The 26,658-nt window shown below is 33.1% G+C and overlaps 4 protein-coding genes across 4 annotated transcripts; 3 read left to right on the forward strand and 1 right to left on the reverse strand.

The window, feature by feature from the left end:
* Positions 1-414: 414 nt before the first annotated feature.
* On the forward strand, positions 415-1,901 carry LOC126703156 (uncharacterized). Its single transcript, XM_050402084.1, has 2 exons — positions 415-721; positions 1,419-1,901. Exons 1-2 carry the CDS (start codon positions 514-516, stop codon positions 1,736-1,738), a joined length of 528 nt encoding a protein of 175 aa, XP_050258041.1. The 5' UTR covers positions 415-513; the 3' UTR covers positions 1,739-1,901.
* A 246-nt stretch (positions 1,902-2,147) lies between these two features.
* On the reverse strand, positions 2,148-2,765 carry LOC126704068 (uncharacterized). Its single transcript, XM_050403105.1, has one exon. The coding sequence runs from the start codon at positions 2,763-2,765 to the stop codon at positions 2,148-2,150; it is 618 nt and encodes a 205-aa protein (XP_050259062.1).
* Positions 2,766-9,904: 7,139 nt separating this feature from the next.
* LOC126702058 (uncharacterized) lies at positions 9,905-15,520 on the forward strand. Its single transcript, XM_050400669.1, has 4 exons — positions 9,905-10,310; positions 10,917-11,312; positions 14,046-14,460; positions 15,151-15,520. Exons 1-4 carry the CDS (start codon positions 10,049-10,051, stop codon positions 15,356-15,358), a joined length of 1,281 nt encoding a protein of 426 aa, XP_050256626.1. The 5' UTR covers positions 9,905-10,048; the 3' UTR covers positions 15,359-15,520.
* Positions 15,521-22,844: 7,324 nt separating this feature from the next.
* Positions 22,845-23,762, forward strand: LOC126702977 (uncharacterized). The gene has a single exon (XM_050401860.1). It carries the CDS (start codon positions 23,052-23,054, stop codon positions 23,538-23,540), a length of 489 nt encoding a protein of 162 aa, XP_050257817.1. The 5' UTR covers positions 22,845-23,051; the 3' UTR covers positions 23,541-23,762.
* Positions 23,763-26,658: the final 2,896 nt, after the last annotated feature.

The raw sequence follows: 26,658 nt of genomic DNA on the forward strand, positions 1-26,658 counted from the left end.
AAGGTAGTGTTAAAACATTCCTAAAATGGTTTATTAATAATTACGATTGTGGACTCCCGATAACAATAACTTTTTATATAGGATAATGTGAATGGGTGCCTTCAGGACAATTGTTAATAAACCATATTACTCTAAAAGCACCTGTTAATATGATCCTATATATAAAAAATAAAAATAAAATGTCTTGTTAATGAGTGTATGCAATTGTTAACAAACTATTTTAGAAAAGTTTTGACACCACTTTTATGAAAAATATAAAAATTTGTTGAAAAATGAAAAAAAAAAAAAAAAAATTTGTCAAAAGAATTAACTACTATATTATTTTTCTATAAAATATTTCTAAAAATAAATTCATCTGTCAATATTCCTATTTTATATAAATAATTCAATAGATACTCTTTAACCCAAAATAATAAACAAAAATGTTGAAGTAGTGTAATTAAAGCCCTTAAAGTTTAAACCCTCAAAAACAAAAAGAGAGGCTAAAACCCTAAACAAAGGAGCAGAGCAGCCATGAACATTTACATGAAGCGAACTGTATTACTGATGAGAAGCAGTGTTACTACTTTCTACGCCAACAAGCCCAATCATTTTCCCATCTCACTTTTTGCCTCGACTCTGTCACGACTCAGGCTCTACTCGTCAAATGGAAATGGATCCAATTTGACCCATACCCAGAAACCCAATTCCGCCGTTGATGCAGAAGACATCAGTAATCAAGGTAATTTTCCAAATCATAGTATACAATTTTAATTTTTTCAACTTACCCTCTGTTTGGTTAGTGGGAAACCTCACCACGAAAATGAGGAAAAATTCATAGTCTCTGAATACTGAAATTATTTCATACATGTTGTGTTAGCGGTTGAGATTAGTAGATTAGTTAGACACTTGAGTTGCTATCTGGGTTTTTTGTTGTTACAAATTTTAATTTGTTTAGAAGGAAACTTATTCTGTTATTTTTTGCAGTTTATTCTGACTTTTTGGGATTAAAATCTCTCTTTTTTTTAATAATAAAATTTGTGAGTTAAAGAAATTCAAGGCCCAAACTATTTGCAATTTACTCTGGATTTTTTTTTTTTTTTTTTTTTTGGGGGATTCTCAAGTTGTTTGACTATGCAGGATTGAGAATTATGAATTATAATTATTTTAGGGTAGGGAAAATCCGAATGTTTTCAATTTTGGGTATTCCCAATTCTCATTATTTTCAGTATAATTTTTAAGATTTTAGTTTGCTTTTTTTTTTTTTTTTGGGTTAAAGCATGAATTTGTTTAAATATAGGGGTTTATGGGTTTTATTATCTGCATTATGATAGTTACCTATTATGAATAATCTTATTTGTTTTTGCATTCATTTAGAATGTCTTATTTGTTGGTCTCTGTAATTACAATTTAATAAAATTCGAATGGTTTGCTTGCAGAGCTGAAAAAGCTCATAGATAAATTCTATGCGGGCGATGCAGAGGCAATACCATCGATCTTTGAAGCGATTTTGAAGAGGAAATTGGCAGGTAAGTATGAGGAAGCTGACAAGGAGTTGATGGAAGAAATTGTTGGGAAGACACACGAGTCTTCCAATGATATTGATGATGAGGAGTCTTCTGATGATATTGATGATGAGGAGTCGTCTGATGAGGAGTTTGAGTCTGATTTGGATGAATTGAGTGAAACTGATGAATATATTGATGAATTGCATAATGCAAAGGAGATTGCCATGAAGAGAATGGCGAGGGATGAGTAATGTGAACACTCTACAGATTTGTTGATTTTTAATCCCAAGCATGCTTGATGCTTGTATCATGTTGGAGAATTCAATATGTGCAAGTTGAATTATTAATTGCACTTGTTTGTCTGACCAATCTAAGTTATAAAATGTATGTGGCTGTGAAAATTTTCTTTCAGTATTTCCTATTTCCAAGTATCAAAACTGTTATATCAACCGGACTCAAAAAGCTGTATTAGTGAAAACAAAGCCACAGCAACTAATTAATTAATTAATTAATTTATTTATTTTTGGATAGAAACACCAATTAACAACTGTTTTTTTTTTTTTTTTTTTAGAAACCTGCCTCATTATCATTAATCAAGTAATCAACGTAGGCCAAATCAGCCTGAACAACACACTAAATGTCTGGTGGTGCATCTTCCATCTAGACAGTTAAATTGGGTGAGTTAATTGCCCATCTTGTTAAAGCATGAGCTACATTATTTCCTTGACGGCGAACATGAGTAAAACTATGACTAACAAAAGAGGAAGCTAAGCATCTAATGTCTTGAATCACATGCCCATGTAAAGCTAGGGATGGATCAGTGCTATTAAGTTCTCTATAGATGGTTTCTGAGTCACCTTTGATGATAACTCTTGTAAGGCCAATCTCTAGAGCAAACTCAATTGCTTTCCTGGCTGCCATAGCTTCCACTTGGGCCACTATTGTTGGATGAGGGACCTGCTGTGACAGAGAAGCCATGACTGCTCCTTCTGAGTTTCGTACAACTACTCCTATGCTAGCTTTTCCTTGTTCTGCAAAGGTCGCGCCATCATAGTTTACCTTGTAAGCTTCTGACTCCGGCGGCTTCCATCTCGTATGATTCCTATGTTGGACCGTTCTTGTTGCCGGGTGGAGGTTTTGAAACTCTACCTTCCTTTCCTTTGACAGTGGGAGGATATGGTTTATAGGACACATAACTTCCTTAAACCTGATTTGATTTCTACGATTCCAAATGGTCCAACCTGTGAAGGCTAGAAGTTCAGCATCCTTCTTTTCCATAAAAGCTTTTTGGAAAATTTCTTTGACATTACATCCCTGCATCGCTAAAAGCCAACTTCATTATGGGTCCGAGCTCCAAACCACCTGCAAGTTAGAACAATAGAAAATAGCATGTGCACAATCCTCATCACTCTACAATTTTCACAAAGGGCAGAATTTGTGATCTTCCTACAGAGCAAATTTCTCTTTGTTGGTAGAGATTCCTTAGATGCTCGCCACACAAAGTTTTTGATTTTGCTCGACACCTCCATACCCCAAAGATTTCTCCAAAATTCTAAATCATGAGCTAATCTTTGTGTTGCAACAGAGCTATCTTGCAAGAACCTGTAGCCTGACTGTATTGAATAACGACCTAATGGAGTAAAAGGCCAGACAGTGGCATTAGGCTGACTAGTAGAACTCAGAGGTATGCTCTTAATGATTTCAGCTTCAGCTTTCTCAAAAACAAGGTCAATCATTGCAGTTCGCCACCTTCTCTGGACCGGGTCAATCAGCACCTCAACACAAGAGTTTTCTTGTCCAAATATCGCCAGAGTAGTGATTTTGGCCTTTTGTTTCGTTGGAAGCCAACTGTGAGCTCAAATCTTGATCTGTTTACCATCCCCTACTCTCCATACTGCTCTCTTAGCTATCACATCTCTGCCTATAAGAATACTTCTCCATGCATAAGAGGCTGAAGGAGAGTCTTTTGCCTCTAAGATTGTTCCTCTAGGGAAAAATCTTGCTTTGAACACTCTATGGAAAAGAGAATTTTCATCATGGAGGAGTCGCCACACCAACTTAGCCAACATAACCTCGTTAAACATTGTGAGATCCTTGAATCCCATACCCCCTTGATTTTTATGCTGACACAAATCATCCCATTTCACCCAATGGACTTTTCTTCTATCTCCCCTTTGACCCCACCAAAACTTCCGAATAAGAGTTTCTAATTCATGGCACAAAGTGACCGGGAGTTTAAAACAACTCATTATGTATGTAGATATGGCTTGAATGACAGATTTTATTAGCACTTCCCTTCCTACTTGTGATAATAATTTTCCTTCCCAACCTTGTAGGCGCTTCCAAATTTTTTGCTTCAAGTGCTCAAAACTTGCTCTCTTATTCCTCCCCACCATGGATGGCAAACGAAGATATTCTTCATAATTTTTCAAGGTAGTCATTCCCAAATCATCCATAATTTTTTGTTGCATGTCAATGGGAGTGGACTTACTAAAAAAGAGCACCGTTTTAGCTCTATTTAATTTTTGCCCTAAATCTCTTTCATAAGAGGATAGAATCTCCAACACTTTTTGACAATCATGTGATGTGGCCCTGCAAAACAAGAGGCTATCGTCCGCAAAAAATAAGTGTGTTAGTTTTGGACCATTTCGACAAATGGATACCCCTTGAATGTCTCCATTGATGGCTGCCTTATGGATCATTCTATGAAGACCCTCCAAGCACAACCAAAAAAGATAGGGTGATAATAGATCACCTTGATGAATCCCCCTACTTGGTTTTATGTTACCACATGGCTCACCATTAACCAAGAGAGAATAAGTTACCGAAGTGACACATTCCATGATTAGAGCAATCCACCGCTCTTGAAAGCCCATTTGCACCATGATTTCTTTAAAAAAAGACCACTCAACAACTTGAACAAATATATTGGATATGGCACCAATTATTTTTTTACAATCTTGCTACAGTGTCATTCTACATGTAGAATGGCACTATAGACTATTGGATATGTTTTTTAATTTGATTTATTCTTTCTCTCTCCTTTATGTCAGACTTCTCAACTCTCTCTTTCCTCAAATTTTGTCTCCCTCTCTCTCTCTGAATTGCTCTCAACTCTCACTCTCTTTCTTTGTGCCGAGGGTTGGGCCTCCATGCCGGTGGATCGACGGGTTTTGTGGGTTTTTTTTATTATTATTTTTTATTTTTTAAATATGAGTTTTTGCTTCGGTGGGATTTTGGTGGGCAGTGGTGACATGGTGGAGGTGCGATGGTGGTGACTGGGCAGTGGAGGCGCGGTGATAGAGGTTGAAGGAAGGTGGAGGAGAAAATTGGGAAAAAACAAAAAAGGAAAAAATATATTTTATTGTGTAGATATATTATTTTAATGAGTAGAATAGGAAAATAAAAGTTGGGATGCTGGATGTATTGTTGATATTGTATAATTGATAAAATAGTTTTTTGGGATGATAAAATAGGATGGGATAGAATTCCCGGATGCGAATGCTCTAACAGTCTAACAATTTAAACCAGCTGCTACAACCTTGGTCTAGATACAAGAATACAACATTAACCTGATACAAAGTCAAAATCAAAACTAATTAGAGAATTGCATTAATACTCAACCCTCAAGAACCCCCAGTTAGTACACAAATCTTTGTGGAGGATAGTGTTTCCTGCCATGGCAACCTTTTCCGCCCTTGCTTTGACTTCCCAACCATTATTCTTCACTATGTGCTCCTCAGTGAGTACTTCCTCTTCATAGTTTGTGTTTTTCATTTGAATCCAAATGTGTTCAGTTGAAACCTACCTAGCCACTTTACATAAAATAGCTTTAAAGCCCTTTCCTTTCAGATTGATGATTTTCCATCGAACTATTTCTTCCCAAACCATAGGGTTAGTAATTAAACATTACCCCATTACATGCCAAATAGGCATTCAAAGTATATCTACAGAACTGCTGCTATGGTGTGCCATTTTACTGTGGTCTAGCCTTGAAAGAAAAGGCAGAAACTAGTCATGAAGATCTAGCATTTATATTTGCTCCAACTGAAAGATGTGCAAGCTGTTGTTCCTGTTTGATGTCCTTAATGCTACTTTTGATTAATAATAATATTAGGTTAGGGGATTAGAGATAATCATTGATGAGTATCCATATTAGCAAAATAAATTGGAACTAGAATAAAAATTAGTCAATAATCAATCAACTAGTGCAATAAATAAGAGATCAAACACAAAGTTAGTGAAGCAAAGGCCAAACTTTTTAGGGTTTCAGACTTTAGTCCAACGTATATCTTGTGGGTGGGTGAATTAGGGACATAATGGAATTGTAGTAAGGAATTCTACTCTATTGTGATGATCGCCATAAACAATGCCAATTGAGAGTGACTAAAATTTGAGGGACATAATAGAACCATAGTAAGAAATTCTACTTTAATCAAACCATAATGATCCTCTTGACCAAGCCAATCACCTAATAAAGAACTTAGAAGGTGGTGGTCAATTGGATTTTTTTTTTACAAAATAACACCATTTTGCTAACAATTTCATTAGTTAGTAATGTTTCCAAACTATTTAGGAAACTAGTATCTCGAGTCTCTTAAACTCGAGTTCACTAAGACTTAAGTTCCATGTGTTGGCAGATTGAGGTGGAAAATTATCCACGTGGAACTCGAGTCTTTAAGACTTGAGTTCCTTAAACAATAAAGCACCTAAAGAATGAAGCAACCCAACAACCCAAAAGCAGCAAAAACAAAAACAACAGTGCAACAAAAACAACAAACCTGGAGAGGCAACAACAAAGCAACCCCCACGGTTCAGACTAAACCCAAGCGACGAAGGCTATGGCAAGGGAAATTGGCTCGGACTAAACTTCCATTCTCTTTGTCCTCTGAACTTCCATGGCCGAGCCTCCTTGGCTCTTCCTCCAACCATCATCACTACCATCGACGATGATTCGATCTTAAGTTCATCTCTCTAAACCCAAACCAAAACCCTCTTCTCTTAAGCTTAGGGCTGTCCACGAGTCGGTCTGGGTTGGGTTTGTACCCAACCCGAAACTGACCTAATCATTTCGGGTTTCCTATGCTTAGACCCACCACCAACCGTGAACGGAGTCATTTCGGGTGGTCGGATTTTTGCCGGGTTTAGATCGGTCCTCGGTCGGTTTCGGGTTGTGCAAAAATCTGCCGAATTTTGCCAAAAGTTGCCGGATCTGGCGAGACTTGACCAAATCTTGACATGATCTTGCCTGACTCTTTGAGTTCAGGCCAATTCTCAATAAATCAGACAAAAAATGGGTAATTTTCCTTCGAGTTCAGGCCGAATCTTAACAGATTGGATAGAAAATGGGCGATTTTCTGGTCAGATACGATCGGGTCGGTTAAATATCGGTTTCTCAGCCTCAAACCCGCCAACCAACCCGTCGTTTTCAGGTTCAGGGAGTAAAGACCTGCCGCCGACTCATTACCGATGTCGAGTCGGCCGATTCTCGAGCCAGATTGGACGGTTTGGGCGGGTGGGTTACGTTCCGGATATGGCTGGACACCCCTACTTAAGCTGACTATCTTGATCTAACGGCAAACCCCAGCCACCACCATCATAAGGATGACTTCTCCACCTTGGATTTTCATTTTCTCTTTCTCTAAACTAGATTTGCAGGAACTCGAGCAATTGGGTTTTGGGTATTTTCTGAATCTTTAATTTGGGTCTTAAGAAAGAAAAAAGAAGAAAGAACATGAACTCAGTGCAGGAACTAGAATTTGAGTCTTTAAAATTCGAGTTCCATGTGGATTTTAATCCACCTTAGCTTTGCTAGCACATGGAACTTGAGTATTGAAAACTTAAGTTGCTATAGTGAACTTAAGTCTAAAAGGCTCGAGATGCTAGTTTCCTAAATAGTTTGGAAACGATTCTAACTAACGAATTATTAGCTAAATTGTGTTATTTTACAAAAAAATCCTATCCAAGGAGGCTTTGTTGGTTAAGTAAAAATTACTAGTGAAAATGATGAAAAAGTCTATATAGTTTCTTAGGATTTTACTAGCCTAAGCAGCAGAAATAATGGATCACAGGCCCATGAGATAAACAAATGGGCCTTGAGGAGGCAAATAGGCTTAAAGGAGCCCAAAAAGAGAGAAAAAATAAAAGCAAACCATGGGCAGTATATGATGTGGAAAAGTAAGAATGGGCCACGACAAGCTCAAAGTAATGAAAGCAAAGAAAGTAAGGGGTTGATGGCAAACCCATGAGCCCCAAGGATGAGAGATAATGTAATGGGCTGAGGAAGCCCAAAGAACTTAGTAAAAGCCCATGGCAATGCAAAGTTAAGAAAATGGTCAAGGAAGCCCAATGAAAGCAAATGGGCCAGGGACACCTAAGAGAAAACAAATGGGACGCAGGAGCCCGCTAGTGATGTAATAAAAGAACTAATGGCCGTATTGAGCCATTGGGAGAAGAATAAACGGCAGACCCAAAGAGGCCGAGCAGGATTGGGACAAACAACTTCGCAGCAGGAATGATAGAGTGATATGGCAGGAGATGGTAGTAGGAAAAAGGGTGGGCTGAAGAAAGGCAAAGCACATCGTCAAGCAAGGCCCAGCCCCTAAGTGGAGCAAGTCATAAAAGAAAGGGAAACCAGAAAATAGTCAAAAAACGGACAGCAGATTGTGCAGGCCAACCATGGCAAACGCATGAGCAGTAGGCAGATTTTGGACATACATGGAAGAGAGGCACGCGTAAGACCCAGACATTACCAGCTTGTATCCAGCCAATACAGGACACGATGAGGTCATGGGTTAGAGGTAAGAGGGCATGGTTTGGCGGTGGGGAGAAGGAAAAAAAAACCTATTCTGAGGTTCCTGCTCGACCTCTTTTGGGGGAAGTGTCCTGCTGGGATGACATACCACCTAAAAGAAGCAAAACTGAGTTGAAACCACTAGGTGCATGCCATGAGAGATAGGGAGAGAGAAGGCATCCATACTATAGTAGGGAAGGGTGCCACGACAGACAAACAAACAAAATAGTTTTCTTTTGTCTGGTGATGGGGAGTGGCACACAGACGAACCAGTGGTGGTCGACAAGTACACCCAAAATAGACAAAGGTGGTTAAGGACTAAAATAGTAAAACCTGGTCACGGTAGGCACTATAAAAAAAAGGCCCTTGTCGTGTACAGGAGACTAGGACAACGAAATAGGAACTTGAAAAAAGGGGAAATAGAAAACAAGTATCGAGAAAAAGAGAAGAAAGAAAAAAGACAAGAAAGGGGAATATTATAAGAGAAGGAAAGAAAAAGATAAAGAGTTAGAGCGACAGGCATGCACCAATAGGTTGATTCCCTATCTCTCTCTCAAAGTCCTGCTCTTTGCCAGAAAGAAAGAATTCTCTTGTGCACCAACCATTTAGGTCTGTTTCACTTAAAGTGATTAATTTTCACGGCAGGATTTCCCTGAGAGATTATTCACTTTGAGAAGAGACGTTCTTCCCTCTCTGGTTTTGGTCCAGCAGATCAGATTTGATCTGATTTCTTTCTTCTTTTGATTAACCTAAAAGTAATTGTTGTTAAACTGTGATTATCTTTTCTTGATTAGGGATTATCTATTCACTTTAATTAAGAAGTCAAAGTACTTTCTTTTGTCTTATTATTATCATATCTGCCTGCCATGACTCATCTAAAACAGTTTTGCCTGCCGTAAGCGTGCTCTTAGCGAACGAGGCATAGTTTGCGCACAAGCCGAACCGGTCTCAACTCCCTTACTTAGAATATTTGGGCCCAGTATCGCAGGAGGCAACCTAGCCCGATATAACCAAAAAGGCTCACTACACTAGGCTCGTCCCGTCACAAACATGAGTCACAACATGAGTTTATAACTCTACATGACTAATTTTATGATTTAGATTTATCTTGTGATTTTAAACATGTTGAATCATGAATACATAGCTTCTAAGTTTCAATTTATATGAAATTTATATTATTTTCAATTTTTTTTTTATACTCGGCAGCTAGAGAAAATGTTGATTTTTTTTTGATAATTTGAAAGTTGGGGAGGGAGAATTCAAACCCGATATTTTTGTTAGAAATAGGAGGAGGAGGTGTTAATCAATTGAGTTATAAGTTGCTAAAAATAAAGAGAAATGCGATATCTTTAACATTTTCATAACAAATTATAGGTGGTTAGTTATTATTGGTTCAAATTTGAACCTACCATTGAGATTATTTTTTTTTGCTCTAACAATAACAACTAGTAACAATTTGTAACTTAAAATTTGTTATGAAAATATTATGAACATAGCATTTCTAAAAAAATAAAAGAATTTGAAAACTAAATAAGGAATTATGAGAGAATAGAAACTATGCCTAAAAAAAAAAAAAAAAAAACTATTGCAAAGCCCATGTTCATTTTGTTGTTGCAGAAACCATGGCCCAATAAAAAATAGAAGGAAGTGTTGCAGGAAGAACAACTATTGAGTATGAGAAAGAGAGAATGGGTGTGCATCAAAAACCAAAACCCCATTTCTGAAACCACTTTCCTGAAACAAAAAGCTTAAACCCTAAACCCACACAATGAAGCGCACTCTGCTTCGAAATGTCACTCTCTACACTCGCAATCTTCTTCACTCCCCTCCCATTCAAAACAACCCAATTCCAAGTCCTTCCTCACTCGCCGCCTCGACTCGGCCCCGACTCAGACTCAGGTTCTACTCCTCCGAGAACGACTCGTCCTCGTCGACTGAAAACCCTAGCTCTGCTCCAGATCCAGAGACCAGCTTGGCACAACCCCAGAAGAAAGATGTCTCCATTGACGTCGAGGACGTCAGTAACAAAGGTAAACAGCATGGCTACATGTTACTCTGTTTGTTTGCCCAGAAAGTTGGAGCAACAAAATTCATAAATTTCAAGTTATTAGTTGATTTTTTTTTTATTGTTTATTATTTCATTTGCGAGGTCTTTCAATGGTTTCTAGCAAAAATGACATGGTTAAGTATGTTAAAAAAGGGAAATTTTTTATCTTCAGTGTCAGTGAAATAGTGAGATTCAAATTTCTTTTTATTCACCTTAAATTTTCTCAGGAAACAAACAAAGCTTTTCGTTTTTTGCATCTGATTTATGTGCTATATTTTAATTAGATGAATGTGGTAATTTTATTTGAAGGAATTTGTGAAATATATATTTTTTCATTTATAGTGGGTGGTTTGGAGTTTTGAACTTTTCATTAATTATTTGAAACTTCTGAATTTTTTGGGTGATTTGTGGATCTTTGGTACAAATCATTTGCAATTCAATTTAAATTTGGTATAAAAATTCTATTTCTTTTTTGGGGTTTCTGGATATTGCCTAAACAATATGGACCTGTCTCTTGGTTGTTGCATTTTGAAGCTTGAATTGTTTGATATGTTTTTTAATAAAAAATGTGTAAATTTTCTGTCCTCAGAGCTGAAAGTGCGGATAGAGAAGTACTTTAAAGGTGATGAGGAGGCACTCCCATCGATCCTTGAAGCGATTCTGCAGAGGAAGTTGACTGGGAAGCATGAGGAGACAGATGATGAGTTGGTAGATGAGTTTCAGATGGAGCCATTGGATGATGTTAAGGACAAAGAATTCGAATCGGATTTTGAGGAAATGCACGAGACGGATGAGGAGATTGATGATTTGTATGATGTGAAGCCTATAGTCATGAAGAGAATGGTTAAGGATGAGTTCTTTAACATGGATGACCAGAAGTGGGATGGTCTTGTTAAGGATGCCATTGATCATAAGATCATGAAGGACACAAAGGAGTGCGAGGAGATTTTAGAGGATATGCTTAAATGGGACAACCTCCTCCCAGGTACACCCTTTTGCTTTAATTTGCTTTTTTATCTTTCAAATTTATATGGTTACTTTTTACTAGAAATGATGTATAGTTCCATGTTAAAATGTTTCTTTATGTGACAATTGGTTCATCGTATTCACCACTGTAATAATTTTCTCATTTTAGTTTCTGAATCATAGTATATTGTCCTTGTTGTCCTCCATGGATTGGTGTTTTGGAACACAATGGTTTTCAGATGTTTATTGCCTCTACATTGTTGCTTGGAATGTTTTGTGTCTCTACATCAGAATTGATTTCCTGCACTGACATTTGCAAATGCTTATACCATTATGCCATTTTGATATTTTAATATGATCCTGAACATGTAGGCTGGGTGATTCAAATCATGGCCGTAAAAGATTTAGTTGATTGCCAATGCTAGTATTGGTTAAAGAATCCCTATTTTCAAGAGGCAAATAGATGCACTGCCTGTTTTTTCTCAGTTACTACGAGTAGTTTCCTTAGAACATCTAAAGACTCAACTTTTGAGTTGAAGTACAAATTCTAATGTCAAAATAAAATCAACTACTCATTTTTAAAGCTAGCAATTCACTTTTGATGCATTTTTAAATTTACAAACCATGTCTACTGCAATGTGAAGTGGCCTTGGGATTGTACAAGGACAGATAAGATTTGAAGGCGACGTCTTTGGAGGCAATGCTGTTGTTTTTGGCCTAAATCAGTGTGAATGTCATGGCTCTCCCAGTAGATAATTTATCACATGATGGTTGGATTTGTTTTGTTCTTGTATTAATTTTTTTTATAGGTAAGTTACATAAGCACCCTGTGATTCTTGATCCGGATTTGTTATATGTGAAGTGACAAGTTGAGACTAGATGAGAGCGGTTTGCCTGTATTCCTCAGATTGAATTTATTGACACTTCATTAAGTATATGCATGGAGATTTAAAAATCATTTTTGGCCAGCTTAACACCACATATTTATCTTTTTTATTTATTTATTATATTTTATTTTTTGGCTGCTGTTGTTGCTATTTGTCTATTGTAAGTGGATTCTGATGAATGTATAGAAATATGTGTGCAAAATTGTGCAGACAATATTATATTGATTTAGACAGAGATACATGGTAATAGAAATGAGTCAAATGACATGCAAGACATTTATATATTTTACCAGATTTTCATATACGCTTTTGTGTTGCCCCTGTTCTACATTCTGCTTGCTTAGAGCCTAGTATGGCGTGATTTTATATTTGATTGTTAACCACTAGGATAATTTTGTTCACAAGTATACATTCTTTTTTTAATGATGTGGAATCTCACTAAGGTAGGGTCCTTTGGAACCACCCCCTGGGGTGTAAACCATGGATACACAACCTCCCACCTGCCAGAACCATGTATTAGGTAATTTAGGGGAACTCCTAGTGGGGATTGAACCCAGGATATCTAGGTGGGTCTACAACTCATCCCAAGCCTCCAATTGTCAGTATACATATAATGGGAAAGTGAAACAAATTAAATGCTTGAATTATCGTGGTGTGGAGTCATATTGGAATTTTATTGGGCATGGAGGATAACTGCAGTGACTTAGTTGTAATGAAAATTCTTGGTTGAAAAGGCTATTAGTGGATGAGAGGTAGGATGTAGAATATGGATTCATAATTAATTTCTGTTACTATTGTCCTTGGTTTTGGCTTAGTTGGAATTGGGATTTGGGATGGAATGGGGTAGTCTTAGGTTCTGATCTGTTCACTAAAAAAAAAATGAAGCCCCGATGGACATAAAGGAGAATATCATGAGGAATTGTTATTATATATTTAGAAAAGCAAGGTAATTGGAAAAACTTTGTTGCAGTTAGGCTTGCCTCTGCAGTCAGTAGTGCATTTAGTCCCTTTTTTAATTTGCATAGAATGAGCGCTTTCTTGATTTAATTATTCACTATCAAGCATGTTTTGATATGAACCAGCATGTTCTTATATGGACCACTTCACCACCTGTAAATAAACTCTGGGTGTGTAATTTGCAACAGGAATTTTAGAACATTTGAGCTACTAATGGTTCAATGTCTGAAGATGTAATAAAGTTCCATAACTGATAGGAAGAATATGAAATTTTCATTTGTAACAGTTGTCCATATTTTGTTGGGCATATAGGATTGTTTTTGACAAAATGAATTCTGGAAGTTTTGAAGAAATCTCTGTATACACTCTCACACACACACGCACACGCACACAGTTTTAAAGGGATGCATTGCTTCCAGTATGATGAAGCAGCTGATTTGTTGTTGGAGGATCTCAACTCAACATCATTATAGTCTATAACACATTGGTAATAACTGAGCGTTTTGATCGGAATCTGTAAAGTGTAAGAACTTGACATTGTAGGCTTAGTTTTGATTATTTGGAATGATATTATGTTACCTGCAATTACTTTTCCCATTATTGAGAGAATGCTTCTTATCAAAGGTGTTTGTATGCCAAACCTACAGTTTTTCTGGCTACAGGCTACTTAGACTTGCATATTTTTGCCTTTTGAGATTTATAAAACAAATGTTCTGTGATTAGTTAGAGGCCAGATCTTTCACAGAGTCTTACTGAGACAACCAAATATATATCATCACAAATTTTCTTATTGTTTGCATAGATATATATCATAGACAATAAGTTGTGAATATCAGTGACAATAATTATCTATTTTAATGTAAATTGGCATCTGCTGGATATGTCTATAAGTGCAATTTTTTCTTCAGATGAGATAAAGAAAAAGGTGGAAGAGAGATTCAATGAGCTAGGGGATATGTGTGAAAGGGGAGAGATTGAAGCCGAAGAAGCTTATGAGTTGTTTAAGAAATTTGAGGATGAGATGGTAATTGAAAGTCAGAAGATAATGGAAGCTGAGGGGCCTCCCCAGTTTGATGAGACTGCTGTGCCAGACAAGAAAAAGAACTTAGATGACCCACCTGGCGAGGGACCAATCCTTAGGTGGCAAACACGGGTAGTCTTTGCTCCTGGTGGTGATGCATGGCACCCCAAAAACAGAAAAGTGAAAATGTCTGTTACTGTGAAAGAGCTTGGGCTTTCAAAACATCAATTTCGCCGTATCAGGGAATTGGTTGGAAAAAGATACCATCCAGGAAAGGATGAGCTTACAATCACTAGTGAGAGGTAAGTCCAATAAACAACATGGGATTCTCATTTCCTATCCAAAATGATTGCTTTTAGTAACATATCATCATTCTAACTTTTTATGGTCCTTAGTCATCTGTGGAAATCCTAATAATCTTGGTGAAACATTTTATTTATTTATTTTAATATTGTAGGGAGATTGAAAAGAATATCTCCCCTTCTCCACTTTCAAAAAAAAAAAAAAAAACAAAAAAAAAAGGTTGCCCCTTTGGTGAGGGCATCGTGAGGTTGTTTAGGCTTGAAATTGTATAAAACCTTGCAATGCTTCTAGCTCGTTCTTTTTATTTTTTAGTTTAAGGGAATGACTCTGGATGTATACATGATAAATAATGCTTTTAGCTCAAGCACAAAGGATATATACATGATGTAGCTTCTACAACAACAACTAGGCCCTTTAGTCCCAAAATTTATAAGCTTGGTTATGGATTCTCAACAGACTAGTTAGGGTTGGTCCCATGTATTCTTGCTGCCATTTTTATCTATAAAAAAAAAATTTATTCTTTACTGCCATTTTATTCTATCGGAAATTATATAATGTTATTTCCTTAATTGACATGTCCTTTTTACAACTATTAATGTTTTTTTTTTTGGGTCTTCCTCTATATGCTGAAGCTTCTAGCTATTTTTATTCCAACTACACTATATGTGCATTGTTTATTTTGGCTGAAGGTTTGAGCATCGAGAGGAAAACAGAAAGGATTGCCTGAGGACTCTCTATTCCCTCATTGAGGAAGCTGGGAAAGCAAGGAAGCTAGCAGAGGATGCACGAACTTCATATGTCAAAGGGAGGCTTAGAGCCAATTCTGCGTTTATGGACAGGTTGCGTGCCAAGACCATGAGAATACGTGAATCTGACACAGTTTTGCTTGAAAATTGATTAGGAACAGCTGCCCTTGGAAAAACACATTTCCTAGTTTGGTATTATGATTCCTTTAAATTTGCTTCTTTCACTTGATTTGTGACTGCTCCGCGATAATTTTATTGCAATCGAGGTTGTTTTCACAGGTTTAAAAGGAAAAATAATGTGACTTTCTCTGCAGGTATCATGTATTTTGTTAGTTGCTGATTTGTCCACTGAGGACTCTTTATGTCCTGTTGGTGAAAAAGCATCTTGGATGCTATTAATTTTTGAAGTTATTATGGTTCATGTGAAGTTATACTCAAGAAGTGATACTGTTTTTTACTAATAACATCATCTCTTGTATATTAGTTTTATGCTGTCACTGCCAAAATGGCGTGACCTATGTTTTTTCCTTGGTGGTGTTTTGAACATTTGCTTAACTTGTTTACATGCCACATAATCAAGTTATCTACCAAAAGGAAAAGTAATATGCGATACTCTTCTTTGATTGTTTGTTCTGAGTCTGTGCTGGTGTAAAGAAGCCTGGCATGAACCAAGTTGATTTCATGTAGTGTTGTGCTGAACCAAGTACTGTGCGCCCACAGCTTTTCATAGCAGTGGCTTTTTACTTCTTTCACCCCATCCATTTGGAATTATGCTTTGCTTTGGGGAAAACTTATTCTTATAAATTGGAATATAACTTATTGGACTGCATTGTCATTTTCTTTTCCGTACATGATGATGCTGGGTCTGGAAATCAGATTCTAAAACCGACTGTGCCTTTGATTGTGGTTGCTTTCTGTTTACTGCTTCTGCGTTGCTTTCTGTTTCCTGCTCCTGCTTTATATCCACGATTGTTTTCTTGACCACTTGGATTCTTGTACATGTAAAAGGTTGAGTTATCAACATCTTGGCGTCTGACTAGCCAAACCAATTTGTTCAATTCCTAACAGATGTTGAATAAAGGTTATTAATGGTGATGTTCATTTTTGTAGGAAATAAAGATATTCATATACATAAACTAAATTGATTATCTTTCTAGTCTTAATTTGTGTAATATTATACTGTCGTGCCCTTGTTGCCAAACAATTTCATGCCTTTACTTTGAGTGCAGAGATACACGCCTAGAACGGAATGATTATAAGCTACGTTTAACTTGCGCATTACGTTTTGTCATAGAATCTTAATAATGATATGAAGTTTCATTCTTCAATCTTCATGTTATTTTGCATTAGATTTTTTTTATTATTAATTGTTAACTATATTGCTCAACTCATATATATATATATATAAAGGTGTCTGAAGCCAACATTATCAAGCAAGTTGTGATGCTTTTGACAATTTGTGTTGATGTGTCAAGTGATTTGGTACCTTTATAATAATAATAAAAAAGTCTTTGGCTTAAAAGTTACATGTAAGCAGCTTAATCGGATATAAAATGTCACGTAACCACTATGATAAATAATTATTAATCAATTTAGAAATATAATAATGTGAGCAATCATGACGGTCATGTAACATTTTTTAACTACATAGGTTGCTAGTGAATCGGTTGGTGTATAGTGATACAAATTTTAATTATATAATTTTAGTTAGTTTAATTAGTAAAGTTTATTATCCTGAATAAAGAACTTGAGTTTAAATCCAACTTAAGCAAAAACAAAACATATTGTTATTTTAGTCTAATACTAAGAGTAACACTGGATCTTGAACTTCAATAATATGCTGAAGTTACTTTTGAAACTTCAAATTAAAAAAATTTGGGATAAACTTTAACTATCAAAAATGGTTTTTTCTTTAGAAAAAGATTCGCAAATTTCTTCAAATTTATTACATGAATGGTTTTATCATTTATGAGTTGCCATATAATGGGTGTGAGGAGATTCTTCCAAACTGACTTCAAAGAAACTTTTTCATATATAATTGTTATAGATAGGCATATGCAACATCTAGTGACCGCTAAGACCACATTCTACTCTTCAATTTTATAATATTTGTTATTAAAATAATTTAAAACAATTCTTTTTTCATTATATATATATATTTTTTTTCACACACTCCTATCAAGAACTAAAGCTTGACATTACAAATAAATACTCTTTGATTCTTATTTTCAATGGCATTTTTAAATTCTAATCTTAGCTTTGTACAGTTGTATTCTAGGATATATTTGAAAGTTGCAAACTTGCAATAAGCTTACAGGTGAATCTTTGGACTTTGAGTTTATTAACAGGGAAATCATGTCTCAGTCTTTGACGATTATTTCACTTTCAATCTATAAGAAATCTTAAAACCTTCATAGATTGAAAGTGTGGTAAATTAAGATTGGGACTTTTGAAATTATGTCATACCTCAAATCAATGAGCTTTCCATCCGGCCTTGAAGGGTTATTCAAGAATTCTTTATACTTTATGTTTTATAGTTTGATTTCAAAGTTCCATACTTAAAAAAAAAAATGTTGTAAATGATAGAATATCTCTATTTATGAGGATATTTTATGTTAGAATTTTCAATTTCGTTATGATTAGACCTCCTGCAATATTATTGTATTGTCGACTTGATAACAACTTTGAAGAAAATTTAAATGACAGTTAATGTTATTTGAGTATATCTTAAAGTATCATATTTTAATTAGGCATAAGACACATGCCAAAATTTTGTATGTTTTGATGACAATCTCATGGGACCAATTCAGTGACACATGGCACCTATGATTTGGACTTTGTATATATTCTTATATCTATCTGATGTGATATGACAAATCTATTAATTTTTTTTTGTTAATGTATAATTGGCTTGAAGTTTTCATTTTCTATAAAGCGGTACTATTGCTTGATAGTATGCGAAAGTCATCTAAAGCATATTCTAAGCTTATGCTGAAAGCCCAATGGCCCCAAATAGCAAGAGAAAGTTTAAGAAGAGGTTAAAAAGTGAAAGGAGAAAAAATAATATTCCATCGGTTCCAAAATAAGTTTCTTTAGTTCTAAATGGTACGATTATTAATAAACAGTAAAACGTTTAATAAAAAAAAAAATATAAGAAAATTTTTTCATTAAAATTTCCATCCAGTACAAATATGGAATGAAGGACAAAGGTACATTTAAAAAATTCAGGACGTAAGAGACATTCAAATCACGACTCACAGCCAATAAAGTAATACTATCGGTAATCTTGACCCAAAAAAAAAAAAAAAAAATACTATCGGTAATAACAATATGAGAAAGTTTAGAGACAAATAATTTGACAAAAAAAAAAAAAATTGATATTTGTTGATACAATAAATTATTTATAATAAATAAATAAAAGTGATGTCAATTATGTGCTTAAATAAAGATAAGAATCAGTAAAAATTTGTCAATTTAACAAATAAGAAAAGTTGTTAAATTTTTTGTGTATGTAACGTTTACTCTAAAGTAATAAGTAACAAGAATAGATACTTAATGGGGTACTAAAAAAGAAAACCGACGCGTATAAGAGAAATGTCTGGGAAAAGCTCGAGTGCACGTCAGTGAAGAGGACACTGAACTGTCTCTCTTTCACACTTGATCTTAGCCAAAAGGCTGAGAAAGGTATGCCCGTCTCTCTTTGAAAGAGAGAGAGAGAACTCTTTTTTTCTTTTTCTTTTTTTTCCTAAAAATTCATTATCACGACTGGCAAGATTTCAACTATCTCAGGATCATTAAAGGATAACTAGTTTTTTGGTAAATGATTAAGATATACAATCAAATATCCTCTTTTTTTTTTTTATATATTTTTTTTATTTGAGTTGGACGTGTAACAGGTAATTGCATCTTGCATTAATATGACTTTTAAAGAATAAGATTTTGTAATCAACATCTTTATGCCATATTAATTTGTTCGATATGTGGATTTTAAGTAATTCAATTAGTAAAATACTCTAATAATAAAAATTTCATTCATTATACAAACTAGTATGTAACTCCATGAATATGCATGGATACACTCAAAGATATACAATAAGATGTATAATATAATTTATATATATATAATTTAAATACTATTGATAGTCATTTTTATATTTTTTTAACTCTTTAAAATATTTTGTAAGGATATTATTAGGTATAAAATGTAAATTGTCCATTTAAAAAAAAAAATTATAGTAAAGCACCTTTTTTTTTTTTTCAATTCATTTATTCTAAACTCTTTGGTTTTTTTTTTTTTTTTTTTTTTGTATTTAATAACTTACTTGGATAAATATTTATGATATAGTCCCATATTTGATTCTAAAATTAAGAAATAAAACTCTTTAAGAATAAATAATTTAGGATACATGGCGCAAAATTGGAACTCTAATTTGGAATTCTAATTTGAGTTTCTCTCAGTTTCACCTATTATTATTATTATTATTATTATTATTATTATATAGATTAGCATGTAACCTATGCAAACGTATAAATGCATTTAAAATTAAACACAATCTTTATTATAAAATATAAATAATTAGTCAAATTATTTATAAAAAAAAAGCATGTAAAACATGCATTAATGCATACATATAGATACTTTTAAAATTAAACATAGTTTTTATCATAAAAATATAAATAATTAGTCAATTTTTTTAAGTAAATGTAATTAGTCACATATTAAAATTCTTACCTAAATTTAATAATACTTATGATCATTTTTTTTATCTAATTTTTATTAAGATAAAACGTGTGGTAATTTTTGTTGTGTGGTGATTTATATTGAGTGTATGTGATTTTTTTTTTTTTTAATTTATAGTTCATTAATATTAGATTCTTAATATTTTACACTCATTAACTCACTTGGCATAAAGATTAAAAAACTTAAATGGACATATAACACAAACTTAATTGGATAATTATGGTGTGGTTCTCATATAAATTTAGACACATGACACAAATTAGATTCTAATTTCAAATTCTAATTGAACTTTTTTTAAGCTTTACCTATTAATATATACTAGCTTGTAATCCCATGTATATGCATGGATACGCTTAAAGATATACAATAAGATGCATAATATAATTTCTATATATATAATTCAAATATTATTGATAGTCATTTTTAAATTTTTTTAACTCTTTAAAAAATTTTGTAAGGATATTATTAGGTATAAAATGTAAATTATCCATTTTTTTAAAATAATTATTGTGAAGCATTTTTTTTTTAACAATTCATTTATTATAAACTCTTTGATTTTTGTACTTAATAACTCACTTAAATAAATATTTATGATGTGGTCCCACATTTTATTATAAAATTAAGAAATAAAACTCTTTAAGAATAAATAATTTAGGACGCATAGCACAAAATTAGAACTTTAATTTGGAATTCTAATTTGAATCTCTCAGCTTTACCTATTATATAGATATATAGACTAGTATAACCCGTGCATATGCACGGTACAATTAAAAAAAAAAATACAATTACACACATATATGGATTCAAATTATACTCTCTCTCTCTCTCTCTCTCTCTCTCTCTTATTTTTTATTTAATTTCTTTTAGATATATACATGAGTTTACTTTTATTTATTTATTAAGTTTTTGATGATTTATTTATATTAGACTTTTCGTCTTTTGCACCTCATTAACTCACCTAGAATAAAAATTAAAAAAAAAAAAACTTAAATAGGACACGTGGCGCAAAATTAAACAACAATTGGAATTCAATTTGAAACCTAATGAGATTTTCTCTTAGCTTTACCTATTAATATGTGTGTGTGTGTGTGTGTGTGTGTGTAGACTAGTGTATAGCCCGTGCATATGTACGGTACAATTAGAAAAAAATTACAATTACACATATATATGAATTCAAATTATAATTTTCTCTCTTTTATTTTTTTTATTTTAATTTATTTTGGATATATACATGAGTTTACTCTTCTTCTTTTTTGTTTATTGGGTTTTTGATAATTTATTTATATTAGACTCTTTGTCTTTTGCACCTCATTAACTCACCTAATACAAAAAAAAAAAAAAAAAAAAACTTAAATAGGAGACATGGCGCAAAATTAGATAACAATTGGAATCCAATTTAGAACAATATTAGATTTTCTCTTAGTTTTGCCTATATATATACTAGTATGTAACTCATGCAAACACATAGATGTATTTAAAATTAAACACAATTTTTATCATAAAAATATAAATAAATAATCAATTTTTTTTTTTAAAAAAAGTAACTTATCACATATTAAATTCTTACCTAAATTTAATAATATTTATGATCATTGTTTTTTTTTTTCAAATTTTTAATAAGATAGAACGTGTGGTGATTTATATTGAGCACATGTGATTTTTTTTTCTTCTAATTTTATAGTTCATTAGTATCAGATTCTTATTAATTTGCACTCATTAACTCACTTGACACAAAAATTAAAACACTTAAATGGACATATAGCACAAAGTTAAGTGAATAATTATGGTGTGGTCCCCACATAAATTTAGACACATGACACAAAATTATATTCTAATTTCAAATTCTAATTGAACTTTCTCTAAGTTTTACCAATTAATATATACTAGTATGTAACCCATGTAAACGCATGGATGCATTTAAAATTAAACACAATTTTTATTATAAAAATATAAATAATTAGTCAAATTATTGAAAAAAATGGTATGTAACACATGCATACATATAGATACATTTAAAATTAAATACAATTTTTATCATAAAAATATAAATAATTAGTCAAATTATTTTTTTCTAAAAGTAAACGTAATTAGTCACATTAAAATTTTTACCTAAATTTAATATTACTTATGATTATTTTTTTTTCTTCTAATTTTTAATAAAATAGAACCTGTAGTGATATTTGTTGTGTGATGATTTTTATTAAGTATATGTGATTGGTTTTTTTTTTATTTTTTTTTTTATAAATTTTATAGTTCATTAATATTAGATTCTTAGTATATTTTGCATTCATTAACTCACTTTGCACAAAGATTAAAAAACTTAAGTGGGTACACGACACAAATTTAAATGGATAATTATGGAGTTGTTCCCACATAAATTTAGACACATAACACAATTCTAATTTTAAATTCTAATTGAATTTTCTCAAAATTTTACTTATTAATATATATAAATATAGATTACTGTCTGATCAATAATAAAGTTACTATTCTATCAAAAACGTTAATTATAATTTTTTTTTTTTTATAATATGAAACGTTATTTTAAGCCTTTTAAGGTGAATATGTGTACTTAAAGTTTTTTTTTTTTTTTTTTTTTTGGGTTGCTTTCAAAAAAAAGTTTTTTTTTGGGTTAAAGTACTTAAAGTTTCTATGTCAGAGAAGCATCTCAAGTTTCTATGTCAGAGTAGATTTTTTTTTTTCTTTTTCTAAATCTTGAGAGAGAGAGAGAGAGAGAGAGAGAGAGCAATTAATCGATATATAATTAAGTTACTAATCCTATCAAAAAAGAAAAAAAGGAAAAAAGTTACTGTTAGATTGAAACGTTAATTATAATTTTTTTTTAATAATTTGAAACGTTATTTTAAGCCTTTTAAGATGAATATCTGTACTTAAAGTTTCTATGTCAGAGCAGATTTTTTTTTCTTTTTCTAAATCTTGAGAGAGAAAGAGAGAGAGAGAGAGAGAGAGCAATTATATGTTTCCCCTTCCCGTTGAAGCTTGGATGCTAGGAAGTTGTCTTTCCTGAAAGCTTTCCTTCTCCAAGTACTCAACACAGTATAAAACACATGACAAACACCACAGTTAAGCTCTCCTCGGCAGGATGGAAAGCAAATTCCTTCTCAGAAAAGAAGCAAATTTAGTATCCCTTGATAGTAGAAGACTTTATCACAAGGAAACAATTAAGACTCCCACTCCCACTCCCACTCCCACTCCCACTTCCAAATCCAATTCCACTTCTTGTTCTTGTTCCTCTTTTGGTTCTTCACAATGCTGCGATAAAACCACAGAGTGCCTCTGTAGTGCTTGCTTACTCTGTGTTTGTTGCCCTCTAGCTGTTGTTTGGGGTTGCTTCAAACTTCCATGCCAAATTGGGTGGCGTGCTGCAAAACACGCAAAGAAGTGGACTTGCTGTGGATCAGGGATGAAGGGTTTTGCTGAGTACTCTTCATTTTCTGACAACGATTCTGATTTTCAGCCAAGTAGTACTCGTACATGTTCCAAGACTGTGAGTGTTCCAAAGAAGAGAGTGACACAGAAGGCTAATGGGTTTCAATCTAACAAGTCTGCTGCTGCCCTGAATTCCCATTAGAATTTTATTTCTGGGTTTTATGTTACCTACCTCATATATGTTTCAATTTCTGATCTTGTTGCCTAAATTGTCAAATTCTCATTGTTTCTTGATATTAATGGTGTGATATATGAAGTGGGTCTGCATATGATCATATGGGGTTTGAATCATATCTGGGAAAATTTTGATTTTAGATTTAGATCATTGATTTATCAAATTGCTGGTTCCACTTTTGAAAGTGTATGTACTGCCTGGTTAGCAAAAAAAAAAAAAAAAAAAAAATATATATATATATATATATGTATGTATGTATGTGTGCAGCTTTTTCTGGAGGCTTGAACTTCGACTCTTGTCCTCTACATTTTATAAACACTTAGTAAAAGTTTCAAATGGTTCAAAAACGGTGCGGTGCATATTAAGATTCAGTAGTTTGATTAATGATTGTTTTTAGGTCCCATTTCGGTTGTTTATCAGGATTCAGTTTGAGTTGTTGGGTGATTAATTTATGGCCCCACTTGGTTCCGGACAAGAAAAGAATATGACAAGATGATTCAATCAATCGTCTCTTTGTATTGATCATCTTATCTTATGTTGATTCTCAAAAAAAAATCTTATCTTATGTTACTATTATTCTTAGCCTTGGAAATATATTATATATTGGACAATCAAATTTTTTTTTTTTTTTTTTTAAAATTAATCATTCTTGACCTACCAAAGCATGAATTGTTCCGTAAACTAATGCAATTTTTCTATATTCGTCTCTACTCTCTAGTCAAGTTGTTTAATATGAGTCGTATAAAAAAAAAATGTTTAATATGAGCTTATTATTAAAAAAAAAAGTGTGTCAATTTCACATTGAAACTTTATTTTTGAAATTGTCATCGTCTTTGATAGCTATATGAAATTTTATTAGCACAAAGCGTGAATATTGCCCGCTCGTGTTAAATACGGAACCTTTATGATAAAGTTGTGGCGTGAGTGGCGTGAAATTTAGTGGAGGAGAATTACTCAATTTAAGTGATGTAGGTCACTACTCAGTACTCACTCGTGGATAAAATTTCTGCACACCGATTGTTTGAAAGAATGCGAAAGAGCCTTTCAATAAGTTCTTCTTACACGTATGACAATCTAGCCATGCGTAGAAGGCAGTAAGACCCTTCGGTATCGGTTTTGAAAAACCTTAGGACTCGTTTGGTGTAATGTTGTTTTAGTAACATTATTTGTATTTTTTAAAAATACGTATAAGCATGATGGAGCCATTCATGGACTAAGGGGCAGTTTTTTTTTTTTAAAATAATATAATTATATAACTATATATTTAGGTACTAATATTAGTAATTTTTTTTCAATAAAATTACATTTTGTCCCACTTATTGATCATTATAAGAGAAATGTTACAGCTACAAAATTTTTTACAAAATTTTTACAAACTATTGAGGTAGAATTCTTACTGGTTTGCATCTGGATCCACCACTTATATAAATTTTTTACTTACTATTAACCACTGATCACAACAAAAATTTGTAAAAAAAATTGTAGATCTAGTATTTTCCTCCTTCTAAAGTCCATAAAAAAATTTATAGATCTAAAATCTAAAACAAAAAAAATATACAAGCCCAAAATATTAGCCCAACAACAAAAAATTACTAATAGGCAATAGCAAAGCTAAAAAAAAAAAATTTGAGACTAATAAACCAATTTTACCAAAAACAAACAACTTAACCCTTTAAAAAACTTTAAACAAAATAATTTTGTCCTTACCAACAAAAGACACACTCTACACACATAAAAAAATAATAATAATAAAAGAAAACCTTTGCCTGCTAAGCAATAGAGCCAAAAGCCGAAGTCACTGCATATAGCTAACAATAAAACTGTCCCCTTAACTCCAAATTCTGACTCTGTCCTTGCGTGTGAGTGAAAAAGTATGTAAAAATACGTATAGTGCTGTTTAAACATTGAAAATCGTTGTTTAAAAAAGGGTAACAAATGGGCCCTAAATTTTCTAAATGCGAGGACTTGGCTTGTGTTAATATAATGCGTAGAAAATGTCAAATGTTTGGTCCATATCCTATTTAAATTGCGCTAGAGCATTGGATGAAAGTTTTTTCCTATAGGTTAAAACCAAAAATTGATTGCCCTACTATTGCCTTTTTATTGCATGTGGCTCTTATATATACATGAAACTCATGTGCTGCAAGACACGTTATATATAGTCGGTGCAAGAAATATGCATCCCAAAAATTTCATTTGGCACCTTATCTTCAAAAAATTGTTTCAAGGGCGGGAAGAACAAATGTGAAAGTACCATAACAAACATACGTTAAAAATATGTGGTTAAATGATTAAATTTATCATATCCCAATTGCTTAAACTTTTGGGATAATCCAAAATTTAACATGGTATCAGAGCATGAAATCCTGAGTTCAATTCTTGTCTCTTCCACTCTACCTCTCATTTAAATTCCTATGCATTAGGTCTTACCTATTAATTAAAAGGTAGTTTCGGCCCACACGTGAGTGAAAGTGTTAAAAATATGTGATTAAATAATTAAATTTACCATATCTCAATAGTTTAAATTTTTGGGATAATTAGTAATTTAACAACGAATAGATGTTTTTAGATTCTTGATTCCAAAAACAAGTGAAATTCACATGGAATAAGACCATTGACACTGGGCTTAATACATTCTTAGCCAAATTTGGTCTAATACCCTCTTCCCTTTTTTCTATTTTAGCTACTCTACTATTTACAAAAACCTATATCAACTTCAGTATTCTATATCTACTAGATTTCTTTATTCATTTTTATAAAGGTTATATTTTAAAGAGGCTCATGTTTTCTAACGCCCCAACAGTCATATTTTAAGGGTTGTATTTTAACGGTCATATTCTCTTATTATAAATAAGACTATTTCCTTTCAAATTTGAGTCCTCAACCTAATCACTTTCTTTCTATCATTCTTTGTTTTCTCTCAGCCCAAAATTATCTTTCATTCATTCTTTGTTTTCAACATAATTGCTAATGAATCCTCATCCTTCGATGATAATGAATTGGAGATAATTATATGATTTGCTATAGAAGAACAATTAAGCTCACATCGTTCTTCTGTTCAACATCATCATTCATCAAGCATGAT

This window comes from Quercus robur, chromosome 10 (assembly GCF_932294415.1).
Source record: "Quercus robur chromosome 10, dhQueRobu3.1, whole genome shotgun sequence".
Lineage (NCBI taxonomy): Eukaryota > Viridiplantae > Streptophyta > Magnoliopsida > Fagales > Fagaceae > Quercus > Quercus robur.